Source organism: Python bivittatus, unplaced genomic scaffold, assembly GCF_059951505.1.
Source record: "Python bivittatus isolate LINGU-HERP-01145 unplaced genomic scaffold, Pbiv_v1 ctg000840_np1212, whole genome shotgun sequence".
NCBI lineage: Eukaryota > Metazoa > Chordata > Lepidosauria > Squamata > Pythonidae > Python > Python bivittatus.
The window spans coordinates 20,634,639-20,654,390 of NW_028277113.1; the positions used below are offsets into that span (position 1 = coordinate 20,634,639).

General features: G+C 37.4%; 1 protein-coding gene across 1 annotated transcript; it reads left to right on the forward strand.

The window, feature by feature from the left end:
• Positions 1–749: 749 nt before the first annotated feature.
• MRS2 (magnesium transporter MRS2) lies at positions 750–19,658 on the forward strand. Its single transcript, XM_088130865.1, has 11 exons — positions 750–1,006; positions 4,094–4,167; positions 4,923–4,959; positions 5,209–5,321; positions 6,744–6,917; positions 7,762–7,892; positions 10,460–10,576; positions 13,648–13,800; positions 15,001–15,118; positions 15,815–15,928; positions 17,814–19,658. The coding sequence occupies exons 1-11, from the start codon at positions 793–795 to the stop codon at positions 17,922–17,924; spliced, it is 1,356 nt and encodes a 451-aa protein (XP_087986991.1). The 5' UTR covers positions 750–792; the 3' UTR covers positions 17,925–19,658.
• Positions 19,659–19,752: the final 94 nt, after the last annotated feature.

The window sequence follows — 19,752 nt, forward strand, 5'->3', positions numbered from 1 at the left end:
TATCCTCAGTTGGCTTTCCCCAATGGAGAAGCAATGTTGGGACTCCTTTTGAGCCTAATGGTAAGACACTGCTCAAGAGAAAGGTAATTTCTAAAGCAAACGCCTTCCGTGCTAAATACCACGCGTAGAGTTCCACACTAGGCATTTCGTGCATTATCAATTTCCTCGTCTCTACGTTGATGACATCATCAATGACTTCACTTTCCAAAAATCGCAAAAAAAAAAAAGTCAACTTTATGCGGTACGCGAAAGACACAGCAGTCTATGCTTTTTAAAAAAAATGTTGTAGTGCTGTGTAACTGCTTATGTTTTTGTACATTAGCATCTTTGAAATTTGTAAGAGATCATTATGCATTTCCAATTAAATTTCCAGCGCAAATAGAATTTTTGAAAGATACCCGGTTTTGGTAGATTATTAGTCAGTCATCGCCAAGTACACGTGAAAAAAAATTAAATTTATTACTTTTATTTTCATTTTGCTAGAATGTTGTTGTTTTTTTTAATGTTGGGGGGCTCAAAACTCCATGTAGCTTAGGGCCTCGACACGTTCAACATCCGGCCCTGCCTCAACTTTTATTACAAAGCAATAAATTTATCTTGTATTTGTGGGTGCCGCCGTTTGCGCGCTTCAAGAGCGCGACCACGCTCGCGCCCTTCCGCAACTTCGCCGGCTCGCCGAAGCAGACAGACTCCGCCTCCGGAGCAAACTTGGGGGCAACTCCACCCTTCTACGTCCATCGCTACCGGAAGCTGCGCGTTTTGGACGCGCAAAGCGGTGAAGTGGTGGTAGATATGGAGTATGTCCGGCTTTTCAGGCAGCGTCTACGGCCTGGCGCGCACTGTTTGTTTGGCAGACGGGTTTGCTGCAGCTGTAGCCACCGCTATCGTCTGCTCCGAGGAGGGTGCTCGTGGCGCTTCCCAAGTGCTGCGGCTGGGGCGCCGCTTAGCTGCAGATCCGAAAAGTGCCGGTGGCACCGAATTGGCGGGCCGACCTTACTTTGCGCAAGTAAGTCGTGCCTTTAGGCGTTTCGGCCATCTTCATTGCCTTTGTGGGAAATAAATCACACGGAGTTACTCGCTAGCGAACGGGCATAGGGTGTTGCTGTCTAAGTGCTATCATGTTCAGAAGAGATCTTTGCATCTGAATATAAATAATGATTGAACAAGTGGGCGTCCTGGGCGGAAAGCCTCAAAGTGCTCCGAAGTTCCCCAGTGGGAATATAAAAGCGTCTACAACTTTGTAACTTGAGGCATTGAACTTTTCCACTCAGAACAAGTAGCCTGAACGTATCTGTACTCAGAAAAAAGGTTGAGTTCTGTGGCACATATTTCGAGCAATTGACTGGATTTTCACAGTCCAGTCAGATTTGTTTGGAGTTTGGATCAATGTGGGATGTGAATCCAGTCATTACAGTTTGTGAATGATGGTGTATGGCATAATGTGATGGATAAAACTCAGTAATGGGGTTTTCAGCCATGGTTAAGCAAACTACAGCGTAGTATGTTGAAAGTGTATTGGGCTTGATTTGTAATGTAATTATAAACATACTACTGGTTGCAGAATGTTGATTGATAATAGATCTGATCTCAAGTAGGTCTGCAGCTAGCATCTGGATGCTCTTCATTAAGGAACAAAGCAGAAAGCTGCAAGCAGCTTGTTTTACCTTGAAGTGAAGTGGCCAGTAGGTGACATAATGCAGGCTCTTCCAATTGTCCTTTTTTAACTAGCTGAAGAAATCCCATTGAGGAGCATGCAACATTTTCAAGATATCTACATTGCCTTTTTCCAAAGTTGTTCTTGGCCCTACAGGAGGCATGCAAGGTAGAGAAATCTCTGCCTTTCCATGCAGAACTCATAACAGCTTGGGATACAGAAGAAGCTGCTCAGTGCTGCTGCTCTATTCAGAACTTAACGGGAAAATACATATTCATGCCCAACTGTTTCGAAATGAGAAGTTTCAGATTTTTTTTGTGTCTTGTCAAGTACTTCTTTGGAATACCTTTCTTATCCCATCTGTAAATATTCTCCAAGGGATATGTAGTCATTACATTTTTACTTTTAACAGCATTCATATTTTGAGCATTCAGAATGAATTGTGTACATTTTAGGGATGCTTATGATACTCCTGTAACATAGGTAAGGATGCTACCCATTTGCTTTGGAAGACTGAATGAATGAAGCTAGACTGGATGGTTACCAACAGTATTCAAAGTAAACACTTAAATGTGCATGGGAAAGGGCTGCAGCTGCAGCAGAAGGCCCTGCACTATGCTAATGTTAATTTTAAGGTCAGGATGAAGCCTTTGGCATATAAATAATAATTAAAATTTAAATGTATATGCCACCCGACTTCTAGCAACTCTAGGCAGTTTACAATTGTTAATAACATTTCAAAATAAAACAATACAAAAAAACAGCACAAGACCAAAAAAAAAAAAAGATGGCAAAGAAAACAAACCCAGAGGGGAACAAAAAGAAACAAAGGGGTGTCAGATGGCCTTGCCAAAGGCCTAGACGAAGAGCCAGATTCTTAGGGCTCTTTGAAAAACCAGTAGGGTGGGAGCGATTCCAGAGGACGAGTGCTGCTACAAAGAAGGCACTTTTCCAGAGTCCAGACAGATGGCATTGTTTAATCAATGGAACCAAGAGCACACCAACCCTGCCAGATCAAACCAGCTGGGCAGATACTATGGGATACTATATAACTCTATATGTGCTTTCAAGAATTCCAGTTAGGTTCAGAGAGTTTTGCATGCAGCCAGATAGAGATTTTATTTTGACCTTAAAATGAATATATCAAGGTCAGGATAGGGAATGGCACACAAAATACCATTCCTCTCTTCCCACCTTCTACTGAGATGTGATTTTGAACTTAGAATTTTCATCACAGGCTAAATACTGCATTATCCCAGTTCTTCAGAATGCTTTACATCAAAATGACAGATGCTATACAGAAAATGCAAGTGAAAAAGGGCCTTGTCCCACTTATACCTAGCCCCAGCACAAACATGCCTTTTTTTTTTTTTTTGCTCTGTCCCCATCACCTCATCTCCATCCAAAGAGTGAACAGGCTTAAGTCATCATTAGTTGTGTTGGTGTTAAAATAGTGTCTTCCCCCACCCCACCACCACATACACATACACACCTTGTTTCAGCACCATCAGAGGAAAACCTCAAGGTATGTAAAATCTGGTAGGATTTACCAGACATTGCCTTGGAGAGAAGTAAGGGACTGCAGTGATTAGAACAGGGCAGTAGAGGCAAGATTGGGATTGGCAATGTAGACAACAAATTTCATGCCAGTTGAAATTTGAGATGAGTGGAGAGCACTTCAGCTTTATAGTGCAGAAAGGCCCATCATCCCTGCTCAATAAAAATTATATACGTCTGCATATAAATTGTTACGATTTCTCAAATAATTCCTCTAGCTTAAACACAAGCTTTGCAAATTCGCTGTGGTGTATGGAGTTCATTTTCTTATCTTGTCTCAACAAATCACAGGACAGGTTGAGGCAGTTTGGAAGATACTTACCTTGAAGAGGAGGAGGCATTTGTGTGTGGAAATACTTCTTGTCCTGTGGTGTCCCCTTGAGGCATTCATTAGAAATCACCAAACTGCTTTATTTTCTGAGAGCAACCTAATCTAATCTGTCATCAAGACCTGTGAAAATTTTGATCAGTGGTAGACTTGTCAACTAAGGATGCTAATATTACACAATTGCTAATTGTGCCAAAAATAGATTAGCTGTATTCTGTGACATAGCCTGGATGATCTTGTCTGGGTTTGGGAGCTAAATAGGGTACAGCTAGTTAGTACTTGGATGGGAGATCTCCAGGACTGTAGGCTAAACTGAAAAGTTGAAAAACATCTCAGAAGACAATGTCTACCACTTCTGTATTGTTGCCAGTAAAGCTGTGTAGTTTGTGTCTGTAATGCAACCAGGAACTGAGCTGAAAGAAAACTTTACCTTTTATTCTATGGCATCTTTTTTCAATATGGTATTTATTACTGAACAACATTCCTGCTGATTCTTCATATTAGCAACTCTTTGTTTATAGCCTTTCTCCTCTATTTCTCCCTATTCGCTTTAGATGATCTTTCTCGGCACTGCAGTACAGAGGTGACTCAGGCTACTCTAGCCAGCGTGGCACCGATCTTTTCCGTGGTAAGTATTTCTCCACAAGGTCATGATGTATAAGGCATAGATGAAGGGTGACTCATGCTACAAGGAGGAGAAAAATGCTGCAGGTATAGAGATGGGAAGTAACAGATGAATGCACGTGTTTAGAATTCCTAAATAATGCAATGTTCACTCACAACATTGGACTCCAGACAGGGTGCAAAAGAATACATGAAAGGAAAGAAACATGGATGTATCAATTGTCAATAAATGAATTGAGAGACAGATCTAAACATACTTTTTTGGGCAGCCTTCCCCAGTCTTGTGCCATTCCAGATAATCTGTGCTAGCTAGGGATTATGGGAGCTGAAATCCAATCCTTTCAGAGACATCTCAAGGTCTATCGTTTTAGGATTGCATTGAGATAAAACTTTTACACAACTGTTCTATTTTCTTTATTCTCATTATACTATTAACTATTATGCTGTTAGTTTCTGTTGGGTATTCTTCGTTTATAAAATAATGTCCACATCTGCCATTCTAATCAATAGCAGAAAACAGTGTATTTTTCAAAACCCCACCCATCTTGAGTCATGTGTATAAAAAGTACATTATGTGAAAATGTGTTATTCATCTTATGGTTACTGTCTTATTTCTGAATATATAAAATTCAATAGAAATCTGTCTTAATTATATTTGATGTTTCTGGAAATACTACTCATATTAAATAGGACAATTTTCACTTAATTTCAGAATGTGCTATTGTCTTGTTTAACCATTTTTCATTTACTTCCTTTTAGATAAAGTTTGACAAAGAAGGCAATTCTACCTCCTATGGTATGTAGAATTTTTTTTTTTTTACTTATGAATTCAACAAAAAAGTGAAATTTTACAGACATGATGGAGTTTTTAAATAGATATTGCAACATCAGTAGTTGTTGACAGTTTATCAGCAGTTGCTGATACTTTCTATTAAATTTCAGATATTTATTGTGTGTGTTGAAGTGGTAACTTTGAGAAATAATCTGATTGTCCAGATGGTCTATGTTTTCATTTCATATTACTCTAAAAATCTTTTTTGGGCAGAAAGAAAGAAAACAGAACTATATCAGGAACTAAGTCTTCAAGCACGAGATCTACGGTTTCAACATCAAGTAAATATAACACCCAGAAACAACAAAATTATTATGAGAATGGAGGTAAGTAAAATATATGAAAATATAAATGTTGGCTAAACAGCTTTGAGTTATTGGGAAAACCTTTGAAATATTTACATGTGGCAAGTTGAAACAGCATATTTCTTTTCCTTTATTTACTAATTATAAATAAAATATTGTTTACCTCCTTCTTTTCCCCAAAGTCTTCCGAAATACTTTGCATATAATCAGTAAAACAAAACATTTTCTGCCTCTTGGATTGTGCAATGTTACAGAAAAGATTGGAATGGGAGATGAAGTGAGATGAAGCAAGCATAGGAGCCAGTTCTTAAAATTAAATTGTACTATTTAAAATGGCAAACAGGATTGAAATAATGGCTGGTGTGGCTCTTCTGGGCTGTGTGGCTGTGTTCTGGAAGTTTTGTTTCCTAACGTTTCGCCAGCATCTGTGACCGGCATCTTCAGAGAGCAGGAGCAAAACCCTGCCTAATCCCCAGGAAGATACACACGTATTCTGACACCAAAACAAGCAGCCACTCATTAACCCTCCCCACACACCCCCTAACCCCCCCCACCACACACACCCAATCCCCCCCCCTCAGATCTCTATAAATACCCACAAAGGATCACCTCATCCTGGGCACAGAGAGAACTGCTCCTATCTGTGCTCCTGCTCTCTGAAGATGCCGGTCACAGATGCTGGCGAAACGTTAGGAAACAAAACTTCGAGAACACGGCCACACAGCCCGGAAGACCCACACCAGCCATCGTATTCCAGCCGTGAAAGCCTTCGACAATACAGGATTGAAATAGTTTAGGAAGAGAAAGAGCACAGTGCAGATGAGCAATGCAAAGTGAGAGAAAAGTCTCTAGATTGTATCCAAGAAACCCAGGGTCAGATTCTTATTTTATCAAGAAGTCCACTAGAAAATCTTGAGGCAGTCATTCTTCACCTAATCTACTTTGAAGAGTTATGATGTAGAATGTAATGGGAGAACTCGGGGGAAGGATGGAATCAAAAGCTGTACAATAAGAAAGAGCAACTAAAGCTGAATTAGCAAAATTAGCAAAAAATTAGCAAAGTAGAAATAAAAGCAACATATAAAAATAGGAGACAATTTGAATAACAGTACAACAGCAATAAAGAAAACAGAATGCAAATCATATAAATCCAAAGCTAATAGCAAAAGAAATATCTCCACCAAAAGAGTAAAAAATGAATCCTATACCTATTTGTTAGGGAGGAAGTCCTCTTGAATTCCATGAGGGTTTATTTCTCAGTAATCATAAGTCAAGAAATCCTGATTGCTTTTAAAAAAAAGTTTTTTCATCTTATAACTACAATCCTAGGGATGGGTTAGACAAGTCTCTTTGAGAAGGTAATTATACAGTATTAGCATAACAACTAAAGAAAACATAACAAGTAATGAAATGTTGGCTAATTTTCTTCTCTGCTTCTTTTAGTTTTTGAAGGCTGTGATAACACCGGAGTATCTTCTAATCCTGGACTATCGTAGTTTAAATCTGGAAAACTGGCTATTCCAAGAACTGGCATCTCAGCTAGCTGGAGAAGGTCAACTAGTTACATATTCATTGCCTTTTGAATTCAGAGCTATAGAAGCAATACTACAGTATTGGGTGAGCGTGCTTATGCTGTGCTGAGAGCAATTGTTGGGGCCTTTCCAACCTGGAGCCCTCTGGACATGGTGGACTGCAGAGATCCAGGAATTTAAGTTCAACATATCTAGAGGACATTGGGTTGAGAACTTTATAATCATTTGCTGAACGAGGCAGATAAATACTGTATGAGAATTGTGGCTAAAGGTCACACTTTTCTATGGGTTAGTTCAAATGGCTGTCCTTATTAGTTTATTCTGTACTTAAAGACTCTGTTTCTGAGCTAGTTTCCTGACAACTTCTGTAATTAGTATAAAGCAAGAAAAAAAATCACAGAAACTTGTGAGATCCCTACAAGGAAGGTGAAAAGAGTCACCTTGTGTGAGATGGGCGGGTATATAAATATGATAACTAGATAGACAGACAGACAGGCTGATTTGATCACAAGTGAAGATATTTTGGATTTGATTTTTTAAAAAACCCTTATTTCATGCAGTGTAATAACTGGCATGTATCAGAAGTAGTTTTGAGTGCAAATATTTACTTTTAAATAATTATATACTGCATGTTATTGCATACATATCCAGTACAACATAGCATAAAATAATAACATTACATTCACTGTTTAAATCAATGGCAATGAGAAATAGAATAATAAAAGATTTCAGCAGGCATCAAAATTGTGATAAGGTTGGTATATGTTTTATTTCCAGTGGAAGCGTGTTCTGCATATATTTCTGCCTGGATTACCAACTTTGTTAAAAGCTCAGGATTATATGTCTTTTCTGTTTGACAAGAGGACTCTTTTAGAAGGCATTCTAAAAGGATTATTTTAATTCTTATGAAGGATCCTGTTGTTATCTAGATCAGCTACCTGAGTGGCAGACTTAGCCATCTGCAGCCTCAGATTCTTGAGACACTGAATGCTTTAGTGGATCCTAAGCTTTTGTCTCTGGATCGGAGCAAGGTCCATATCTTATTGCAAAATGGAAAGAGGTAAGCAAGTCTCCCTTCACTCGCTTACATTACCTTGTTATGTATGTTGTAGTAAGCCATTTTCTTGCATTGTATAATAACAGCACCACTTATTACTGCAGATGGCTTAAACTAAATGTTAGGCAAGGGAGAAGCACTGTAGGTTGATGTCTTAAATGCTGAATTGATTTGTTCAATTCCAATTGTTGCTGTTACAGTTTTTTTGTTGCAACAGATTAACATACAGTCAGGTCCAGAAATATTGGGACATCGACACAATTCTAACATCTTTGGCTCTATACACCACCACAATGGATTTGGAATGAAACAAACACAATGTGCATTAACTGCAGACTGTCAGCTTTAATTTGAGGGTATGTACATCCAACTCAGGTGAACGGTGTAGGAATTACAACAGTTTGCATATGTGCCCCCCACTTGTTAAGGGACCAAAAGTAATGGGACAATTGGCTTCTCAGCTGTTCCATGGCCAGGTGTGTGATATTCCCTCAGTACCCCAATTACAATAGTGCAGATAAAAGGCCCAGAGTTCATTTCAAGTGTGCTATTTGCATTTGGAATCTGTTGCTGTCAACTCTCAAGATGAGATCCAAAGAGCTGTCACTATCAGTGAAGCAAGCCATCATTAGGCTGAAGAAACAAAACAAACCCATCAGAGAGATAGCAAGAACATTAGGCATGGCCAAAACAACTGTTTGGAACATTCTCAAAAAGAAGGAACGCACCGGTGAGCTCAGCAACACCCAAAGACCCGGGAGACAACGGAAAACAACTGTGGTGGATGACCGAAGAATCCTTTCCCTGGTAAAGAAAACACCCTTCACAACAGTTGGCCAGATCAAGAACACTCTCCAGGAGGTAGGTGTATGTGTGTCAAAGTCAACAATCAAAAGAAGACTTCACCAGAGTGAATACAGAGGGTTCACCACAGGATGTAAACCATTGGTGAGCCTCAAAAACAGGAAGGCCAGATTAGAATTTGCCAAACGACATCTAAAAAAGCTTTCACAGTTCTGGAACAATATCCTATGGACAGATGAGACCAAGATCAACTTGTACCAGAGTGATGGGAAGAGAAGAGTATGGAGAAGGAAAGGAACTGCTCATGATCCTAAGCATACCACCTCATCAGTGAAGCATGGTGGTGGTAGTGTCATGGCGTGGGCATGTATGGCTGCCAATGGAACTGGTTCTTTTGTATTTATTGCTGATGTGACTGCTAACAAAAGCAGCAGGATGAATTCTGCAGTGTTTCGGGCAATATTATCTGCTCACATTCAGCCAAATGCTGCAGAACTCATTGGACGGCGCTTCACAGTACAGATGGACAATGACCCAAAGCATACTGCAAAAGCAACCAAAGAGTTTTTGAAGGGACAGAAGTGGAATGTTATGCAATGGCCAAGTCAATCACCTGACCTGAATCCCATTGAGCATGCATTTCACTTGCTGAAGACAAAACTGAAGGGAAAATGCCCCAAGAACAAGCAGGAACTGAAGACAGTTGCAGTAGAGGCCTGGCAGAGCATCACCAGCGTCTGGTGATGTCTATGCGTTCTAGGCTTCAGGCTGTGATTGACTGCAATGGATTTGCAACCAAATATTAAAAAGGGAAAGTTTGATTTATGATTATTATTCTGTCCCATTACTTTTGGTCCCTTAACAAGTGGGAGGCACATATGCAAACTGTTGTAATTCCTACACCGTTCACCTGAGTTGAATGTACATACCCTCAAATTAAAGCTGACAGTCTGCAGTTAAAGCACATTGTGTTTGTTTCATTCCAAATCCATTGTGGTGGTGTATAGAGCCAAGGATGTTAGAATTGTGTCGATGTCCCAGTATTTCTGGACCTGACTGTAGCTACCCATCCTATGGTTGTGGAAATAAGACCCTGTAAACTACTACTGAAAGATAGATTGGTTGTTTGAGCCAGATATAAAAATAAACTACTTAAATTTCTGTTTTAATTTTGATACTACACACCTATCAGAGTGACAAAAGAAAAAAGGTTTTAGTGCACTTGAAAGCCAAGAATTAACAATAGCAGTAAATCAGAAAATAGTCATTCTTACAAGTCTTGGTTAAGGGAACAATTTGAAGCTGGTGCATTAATAATATAATGCAGACATCATTATTGAAATGGCAGTTAGTACTTACCTCTTCTTCTACATTAGAGACGTAGCTGGAGGAGGACTTCTTACAAATTCCAGCAGGTTCATAAAGGCTAAGATGGTCTTTCAGGTAGCAGGTCCCAACTGCATAACACTTTAAATACAAGATATCTGTTGAGCTCACATGACAGATTCTTATTTCTACATAAGATGAAGCCACTGTAAAGATTTATGGATAGAGAGCATTCTTTCAAGCATAGATGACCTACGTTATTGCTTAAATGTGGAGAGACTTCAAGAATGACTGTACTTTGGATTTTAATTTGACCCAGCAAGAAGTCTAACAGAGCAAGCTGATGTGTACAAACAGATCTTCAATGAAATATTGGTTAACTTTAACTTTGAAAAATATAGTATATTTTGAGGTGGGTCTCTTATGCTTTTATTTTTTAGTTTGTCAGAATTAGAAACTGATTTTAAAGTTTTCAAAGAGACGATATTGGAAATCCTAGATGACAAAGAAGTCATGGAAGAGCTGTGTCTGACTAAATGGACAGACCCAGAAGTATTGTAAGTATAAGTTGTAAAGGCTCAAGGAATATGTTTCTGATTGTCCAAATTTCACTTCAAAGTTTTTGAGATGGAGGGAGCGTAAGTTTCTTTATTTTTGTAAACTGGCTAATTTTCCAAATGTCTTAATTTTCCACCGCACAAAGAACTTCACCAAGTGCTATTGTTTGTAGCATAGCTATACTGAGAATGTATACTGCTCCCCTCAAAAGCACACCAAATGCTGTTTTGTCAGAAACCAACTAGCCATCATATGACACTTATGTAGTTAATGACCTGTGACCTTTAAAAGAAACGTGGTTTCTGTAAAATATGGAGGCTGACAAATGCATTTCAGTGGGCTGTCTTCAAAGTCTGTTTGATTATCTACTAGAATTCTACAGTAGAATTCTATTACATGGCATATTTCATTCAGAACTAGGTTTGGTTACATTTTTAAAAAAATATTTTTAATTGATTTTCTTGAGTACAAATAGAATATAAATAAAAAGCAAAACATTGAATACCATTCAGACAATTCACCCTGAACTATATAATAAAAAAAAAGCTAACAACAATTAAAAATGTAAAAATGTAGAATAAAAAATGAAGTAAAAAAATTAAAGAAAAAATATATAAGAAATAAAATCAAATAATATAATAGTGACAAATTTTATCTATTTTTCTACAACCCCAAATTGTTATTTTAATGCAAACTGCTACAACTCAGTTTTTAGACTATGGTAAATCTAGATCACATGGAATCACATTATACCATCTTCCTTTTCTGCTGGTATAAAGCTAGTTAAAAGCTGACAGCTGACAAATTTCATTAAACCAGCCTTTAGAGTCTGAAACCCAAACATAATCCAGACATAATATATCCAAACCTCCCCATAAGTAGGCAAATTCTATGTTTGGAGGATTTACTGAACAAAACATTAACATCTTTAAACCTTAATTTCCAAAACTCTGGTTCAATGTTGAATTAATATTTTACTAGAGAACATGACCAAATCATGTGTGCAAGGGTGCCTTCCAATTTATTTAATCTCCAACATAGGATGACAACCAGCCCTTTCTAAACATCTTTTGAGAAGCCCAAGAAACCCCCAAAAGATTTCTTTAATTAGCCTAGTTTTCAGATCAAACAAAACATATTTTTGTTCCTTAATTTCATGTGTAGATTGCCAAAATCTCTAAGGATTCTCAGTGCGCACAGGAAAAATATATAAGAAACAATATACAATAAACAAAAATGAAAGGTCCACAAACTAATGAAAATATAAAATAATATTAAATTAACCAAACCAGAATATAGCCACATTAAGATGGAATCAAGGCCAAAATTACCTCTGAAAATACTCCAATGGAATAATGCAGTCCAGCAAATAACTATGCACCACACCATGTAGGGCTTAAAGGTTAATTCCAGCACTTCAAACTGCACCAGGAAGCCTGTTGGAAACCAGTGCAGGGTCCACAATGCTGGTGTAATGAGCTCCCACCAATGAACGCCAGTCAGTACATGGACTGCTATGCTATGAATCAACTGCAGATTTCAAGTGATCTTCAAAGGCAGTCCCATGTAGAACATGTTGTAGTAGTCTAAGAGGGTGAGTAGTCTAAGTGAGGGGGTGACAAGTCATTGTAGCAAAATGTAATGGTTTAATTCAGCACTTTTATTGCCATTCAGCTCTTTAGTTAAATTTTATCCCTTTTGAAATCTTTTAAAAATATTACAAGTGTCATTAACAATTAACTGGTCAAGGGCGACTATCCCATTTTTGACCTATATTCTTTAAAAGGGGGGGGCTATTCTTTTAAATGGGGCTGTTCCAAAATATCATTTTCTAATGAGAATACAAATCAAATTTTAATTTCTTTCCCATTAATGTCCAAATGCATGTATTTGCCAAGTGCTAAAAAAAAAATCACTGAGTACTTATTGTAGTTTGAACAAAGTACCTACCAGAATTTCAAAGGTTCCAAATAATAACTAACTGGGCCTACCATGATACTATCCATTACCTTTTTGAATTTCAGTATGTTACTGAAATAAGCCCAGTGATCTAGTTTAAAGTCTGGAAAATTGAAACCACCATTATCACATGAAAGATATAGCTTTACAGAAAGATCATTGATGTTTTACCATTCCATTAAAAATTACCATTAACTTGTCAATTTGTTTGAAATGTGTAAATGGAATTAACATAACTAACGCTCCCAAAATGTGTATCAGTCCTGAAGCTATATTCCTTTCACTACATTCTTCTCTATAAACTCAAAGATATTTTCATCCTTCTCTTAATATCCTCTTTTATCTGAGCTATACAACCTGAGATACTCATTTGTACTTAATAGGATTTATCCTGTTTAAAGGTATTTAATCAAAGTAATAAATCATAATTTTTTTGTATAAATGTAGATACCGTATCACCAGTTGACAGGCTATTAGATTTATTCCAATATTGTATATCCACAACATTTACCATATTATTGTACCATTTCTACAAATCTTGGCAGAGATATCTTTTTACCTATTTATCTTCTTTATCTTTTGAGTAAAGATATTTTATAATCATTAAAAAAGCCCAAGGTAAGTTTGGTTACAGTTTGTATTCTACGTGGACTATTAATAAGCCCATTATAGTTTGAAAATCTCACTTTAAAAATATTTTGAATGATAAAACCTGCAAAATAAGAACAGAACAAGATCTGTTAAGTAAGCAAGTTAATCAGGATTTTGTTAGATTTCTGTACAATAAGTATATGGTGTTTCCATTGCCAGGGAAGAAAAATATTTGCTTTTTCTGCCATAAGTGAAAGCCCCAACCTGAATATGCTTAGAGGGAGATAAATGACAGTGGTGCCGATCCAACGTACAACTAAAGATTCTTCCTAATCGCTAATTACTCTTGATATTACGTTCACAGCAGATATCATTCAAGGGATAGTGGTCTTCAGATTTTACACTGCTAGGAGGAACTTTCTGTTGGTTGATAAAAGGTGAATTTGTATTTAATATTTTGTTGCAATATACTTTCGCTATGGCTTCTGTTTGCAATTGGTCTTTTACTTACTGTTCATAGTGAGGCAAGTCTCTCTGGAATTGACCATGTGGAGGAGATGGAACTGCTGTTGGAAAATTACTACAGGCAGGCAGAAGATCTTCTTAATGAAACCCGGGAACTTAAAATACTGATTGATGATTCCGAAAGTATCATCTTTATCAACTTAGACAGGTTAGCTGTGTGGAACATACTGTTAACATTTAACATACGCTTTTTAAAACACATTTGAAATTAAGTTTAAAATTGTTTTTGTTTATAAAGCTTTTTCTCAATTGAAATGAATAAATTTATTTTGTATTCCTATAAATTATTTGGTTATTTTTAGTAACTTACATTGCTATGCTTTGTAGGCATTCCATTATCTGTGCTAACTTGACAGTGCCTAAGTTTTGGTGTTAATGAATTAATTTTTTGGATGAAGCTAATACTTCTACACAGGTGGACTGGTAGACCTCTGTCAATAATGAAATCAATTTAACCACAAGCTATTCTGAATATATATACAAGCAGTCCCTGACTTATGTAACTGTTCCATTGCAGAAAACCTTGTATGAAAGTTAACTAGCATGTAAGTCAGTTTGCCAATAGCATTGTGCCCATCTACCATTTTTGCACATGTTCAAAAAGCCAGCAGCCAAATTTCCATAAAGTTAAATTTATGTAAGTCAGATCTTCACACATAACTTCAACAAATTGCACAGCTTTGCACAGGGTGGCAGAGTGCAGGGCAGCCCAAAGGGCAGAGATGGGGGGAGATAGGTGGGTGGGGGGAGTTGAAATGGAGGCAAGCACAGCAGGGCAGGAGAAACATGAGGTCCTCACCTAACAACAGCATGGTCTTCACCTAACGACCACAACCAGGACTACCAGAACTGCTATCACTAAGTGGTACAGTCACAATTTTTCATCTAATGACCTCTTTGCTTTGCAACAGAAATTCCAGTCATAATTAGGGTTGTTAAGCACAGACTACCTGTAATAGGCAAACTAATCTTCATTGGTAAAGATGTATCCCTCTGGAGCAGTATCTTTCAAACTTGGCAACTTTAAGATGTATGGACTTCAATTTCCAGAATTCCCCATGCTGGCTGGGGAATTCTGGGAGTTGAAGTCCACATATCTTAAAATTGCCAAGCTTGAAGAACACTGCTCTGGAGCAACAATAGCATTAAATAGATGGTACCACAGGCTGAGCTAAAATATGTCAATTTTAGCTAAAATGTGTAGCTAAAATATGGTAGATTTTTAAAATTCTGGTTATAACCTGGATTCCTAGTCCTAGAAGCAAGTATGAAAGAGCATCTTCTCTAAGGTTGTTTAAATCTCTGAAGCAAATATTAATGGTCACATTTAATCCTTTTATGTCTTTAGCCACCGTAATGTTATGATGAGGTTGAACTTGCAGCTGACCATGGGTACGTTTTCAATCTCACTTTTTGGATTGATAGGAGTAGCATTTGGTATGAATTTGGAATCATCATTTGAAGAGGTAAGAAACAATACTGAAAATACCATTCCAGGTTATTTGTAAAATATTCCGGTCATAAGGGCTGCTTTTAATTGCAGTATGCCAGGTTGTTAGAGCTTGTCAATAGAATACTCATTGTTTAAGAAACATCATGAGACCATTGTCTCAGGCTACCAAACTATTTATAATGTTTTATATTATTCTTTATGGAACTGCACAGCATCTCTAGTTGTTTTATGTCATGTCACATCAAAAGGCTGGCATTTCAACTTGGTGAAATTCATACTAGGAACACCAGTGATCACAATCCTATCTCAACAAATGCAGTCTGCTTTAGCCTATTGGGGATCAGAGGGTTTTTGAAGAAATCAACTTTACTTCATCTCCCTTTCTCCATTTCACTAGTTTCCTCTTCATAGGGCAGAAAAGGTTTCTGGAAGCTCCAATAGAGCAAATGAGAGAAAAGAAGAAGGAAACTTAAAGCAGTTGTCTTTGTTTAGGAGGAACCCCAATGGGAAGGAAAGGAGCCATTGCGTATGTCAGGGGTCTGTTCACTTTCTATGTCATCCCTACATGATTGATGTGTTAAGTGCTACTCCTGGGTTGATAAATGCGCTACCTTGATTTATGAGTCATTTTAAGAAATGTAGTAAGATTTAAAAATATAATGAAGGTTTTGAGATGGGAATCATTCATTGTGTGCTCTTACCATATTAGAACCATGGAATGTTTTGGCTGGTGACAGGAATTATGTTCCTAGGCAGTGGCTTAATTTGGCGGCGCCTGCTTACATTTCTTGGGCGGCATTTAGAACCTTCACTACTTCCACCAGTAAGTATGTTTTCGCTATTGTTTATATTAAACTACCTCATTCCTCCCCAACAGTTTAGCTTAATTCTTGTATGCAGGTATATTGGGAATAAAAGAATCAACAAAGCTCAGTTTGACTCATAAGTATAAAAGCCTGAAATAAAACAAGAAGTAATAAAACGTGGCTGTATGAATTCATTAATATATTGCCTGCTGTCTATAAAAAGCCACCAAGAAGTAGTGGTTTAGCTAAATTTGTCGTGCCGGAAGTGTATCTCATTATTATGTATATGTTCATGAATGGTTTTCTCCTACTAATCCTTGGCTGCCAAGATGGCAGTCCACTTCACTTTTAAGCCCGCAAAAGTCCATTGAGTGGTATTACACATTTTGAGGTCTGATTTGAAGGATCCATGTGATAACAGTTGCAGGAATGCCAGGGCAATAATAAGTTTCCTGAGTTGAAATCAATACTTTGTAGACAAATGCATAATTTCTGACAGAAAGGAAGTTCCACCACAGAATCAGAAGGGGCCAGTTACACTGCCACATCCAATCTCCTGTCAGTTTATTAATGCTTTCGTGACAATTGGCTGTCTTGTTTCTACTTGAGCACATCCAGGGAAAGCTCACAAACCCTCTACTATTGAACTGCTCCTATACTTCAGTCCTTTTTTTCCTAATATTTGATCAGATTCTTGTCTTCCTGTAGCTTCAGATTATTCTTGTTCTGCATTCTGGGATTGTAGAGGACAAGTGGGATCTGATTTTTTGTGTTGGCCTACCTTGGTTAAGGATTCGGCAGAGAAACATTCTTCCACACCTGTTATATGGGAAAGGCTTAAGTTTTCCCATGTAACTTACTGGAGTATTTGATTACGTGAGATGTAATGGTTAAGGTATTGGACTAGCACCAAGGAGACCCAGGTTGAAGTGCACCCTTAGCCACAGAAGCCCACTGGATGACTTTGGCCCAGTCACTCTCTCACAGCTCCACTTATCTCACAGGGTCGGTGTGGGATAAAAATGAGAGAAGGGAATACTACATACACCACCTTGAGTTCCTGAATGAAAGGTGGGATCTCAACAAAACAGAATGAAGAATTATTGTGCATTTCCAGTTCTCTCCTCGGTATTTTGCCTGAGTTTAGGGTGATGTTAATCTACAAGCTTTATTTAGATCCTGATTTCTGTTGGTTGGCTGTCTTGTTTTTGCATTTATAAAATGCTTATTTTAGCATTTATGCAAGATTGTTGATGATTAAAGAATTGTATTTGTAGTAAGTGGAGCGTTCCTTAACCGTATGGCTTTGCTGTTGTGTCTGCCCTAAACTGTATCTTCCTGCTGTAATCACAGCATCATCTGCCCTCTGAGATGGTGCATCCTAATTTCAGGCAACATTCTAAGAACCACCACCAGAATGAACTGCTTTCTGACATGGTTTTGAAGGGGGACTCCTATTTTAAAAAGTCAAATGTAGTCCTTTAAGAACTTCTGCTTAATGGTGGTTGCACATGGCTTAGCAGAAATGCAGAGTTAATTGATAAACCTCCATTTGATTCTGAGAGCATATTTCAGGTATACATAGTTCCAGACGAAGGAACAAGCCAGACTTCCCCTTTGTACTTTCATTAGATACGACTTGACTTACTCCAAGGATACTATATTTATACTTAGTGTACTAGGTATAATAAGCAAAGAAATGGTAATATACTGCCAGTGTTCTTAAGCATAAGTATAGATAATGAACCAGCCATTCTACTTATGAGGTTGAAAGAAGTAGTGAAGTTGTCCAGGTTAGCTAGTGCAAGCAGCTTTCCTTTAGCATATTTAAGTACCCCATTGCACCACCAACTTCACCACCAGTTTTCACAATCCTCATTCTGCTGTCTTTTTCCCTTCTAGATCCCTGCTTTGCTGAAAAAAACACAGTCAGCAAATGGGAAAGTAGAGTTTAAGAATGTTTTTAAAACAGAATCCTTTGAGTCAAGCAGAAGTACGATGACCAGCCAATGACATGAATACTCCAGAATAATGGAATTTGAGACTATAATCCTGGATTTCCTTTTTTTTAAAATATCAGCAGCCTTTATCATTTGACAGTGGTATACACCAAAAATACGAAGTTAGAAATCTTCAGTTATGGAGAGAAGACCTCAGAGTTTTGTATACAACAGTAGAAAATTTAAATCATGTAGATGTTAACAAGCACACACCCCTTTTTTTCAAACTAATGCCTCCTGTGGCAATTCTGATGAAGTTTAATCTTTTGCCAATGTAAGAAAACTCTGTCACCCTAATAATTAGTTTCACTTGTATTCTTTCACAGGCATAGTTCATAAAAGGTAAAAGTGTTGTCTAAATTATTTCTGAAGTGAGATATATTTATGTAAAAATAGTGTTATCTTTGATAGCAAATTCTTTCTTGAAAATGATATAATTTACTAAAATGTTAATTTAATGTTCCATTGTCCACACATACTACTTTATGAAGACTCTGTCCAGTGAACAGTTTTAACTCAAAGGAATATTTCTTTCAGAGTATCATCTTTTATCTTATTTCTAACTGTTCAGTTACTGGACTCTGACAGGTAAAAAGCTTATTTTACTCAGTTTTATATTCCTGTCATAATTGCCACAAACAAGTAGAGTTACTAGTACTGTTTTAGGAGAAACTCTTCCTCAAATAGGCTTATGCTTCAGCATAAGCCTTCCAAACAGCTCTTCTGTGTTCTGATCTCACTGCAGCATCAGTCTCATTATGACTACTGTAATATGAAGTCATTCAGAGTGGTTGGAGAATGCTACTCAGTCAGAAGTAATCTTATTGCTTGCACTGCACCAAATGCAAATGAATAATTCAGCCATTGCCTGGATCATTTAAATTAAGATGGTACTTTAATTAATTATTAACCTAAATAGTATCAAGAAAATCTGATTCACAGAAGGCAAAATTGAGAATGTGTTGGTTTGGAGTGTAAGAAGCTGCATTATCATCAGCTTGAGTTCTGCACTTATTGTCCATAGTGACCAACAACAGCTGTTCTGAATTTTGAGTAGAGTTTTCTTCTATCCTCATCTGTTACTTGATCCTTTTAACTAGAGGTGCTAGGGATCAAATCTAGGCTTTTCTGTCCATGGGCTATAGAAATTACTTAACAGAGTAGTTGGCATATTGAGCCAGTTTCTGAAATTTACTGAATTTATCAAATATAGGTTCTCTAATATTATAAAAGACCATGCATAGAGAATGTATGTGGACTCCTATTACCGGACAATTAATTTGAACTGCAAATACACTAGGTCTGTTCTGAAAAGAAAATATTTTAATACCTCCTAGAGTCTCCATGTCGTCATATCAACATGGCCATAAATCATGTCTAGGGGCCACCCTTCAACAAGTGGGCAGGATGGCAAACCTAAGTTCAATGCAGCATAAGTCAAATAAGTTACCAATAATAAAAATACTGAGGTCTCTAATAATTTTCATCTTTTAGCTTGAGACCATGTCTCTTAAACGTCACATATAGATTTGGAGCCTCAGCTCATGTTCTTTATTATAATAATAGAAATATTTAATTCTAATATTAAATTTATTTAATATTAAATATTAAATTTAATAACATATAAAGTTATAACAGTACAGGAAGGCCTGGCGGGATATGGTTCATGGGGTCACAAAGAGTCGGACACGACTTAACGACTGAACAACAACAAAAGTTATAATAATAGACGTAAAAAGAAAATGTGTTTTATTGATGCTGTTTTTATATAACTTGACATTCGGGATTCCTTTAGGCTTTCTTCTCCAGTGTACTAAATCAGAATCTGTTGGAATAAATAT

Coding starts and splice junctions, on each gene's coding strand:
- MRS2 (XM_088130865.1), top strand. CDS start 793: ATGGAGTATGTCCGGCTTTTCAGGCAGCGTCTACGGCCTGGCGCGCAC. Junction 1,007..4,093: donor GCCGACCTTACTTTGCGCAA/GTAAGTCGTGCC, acceptor TATTCGCTTTAG/ATGATCTTTCTCGGCACTGC. Junction 15,929..17,813: donor AACCTTCACTACTTCCACCA/GTAAGTATGTTT, acceptor TTTCCCTTCTAG/ATCCCTGCTTTGCTGAAAAA.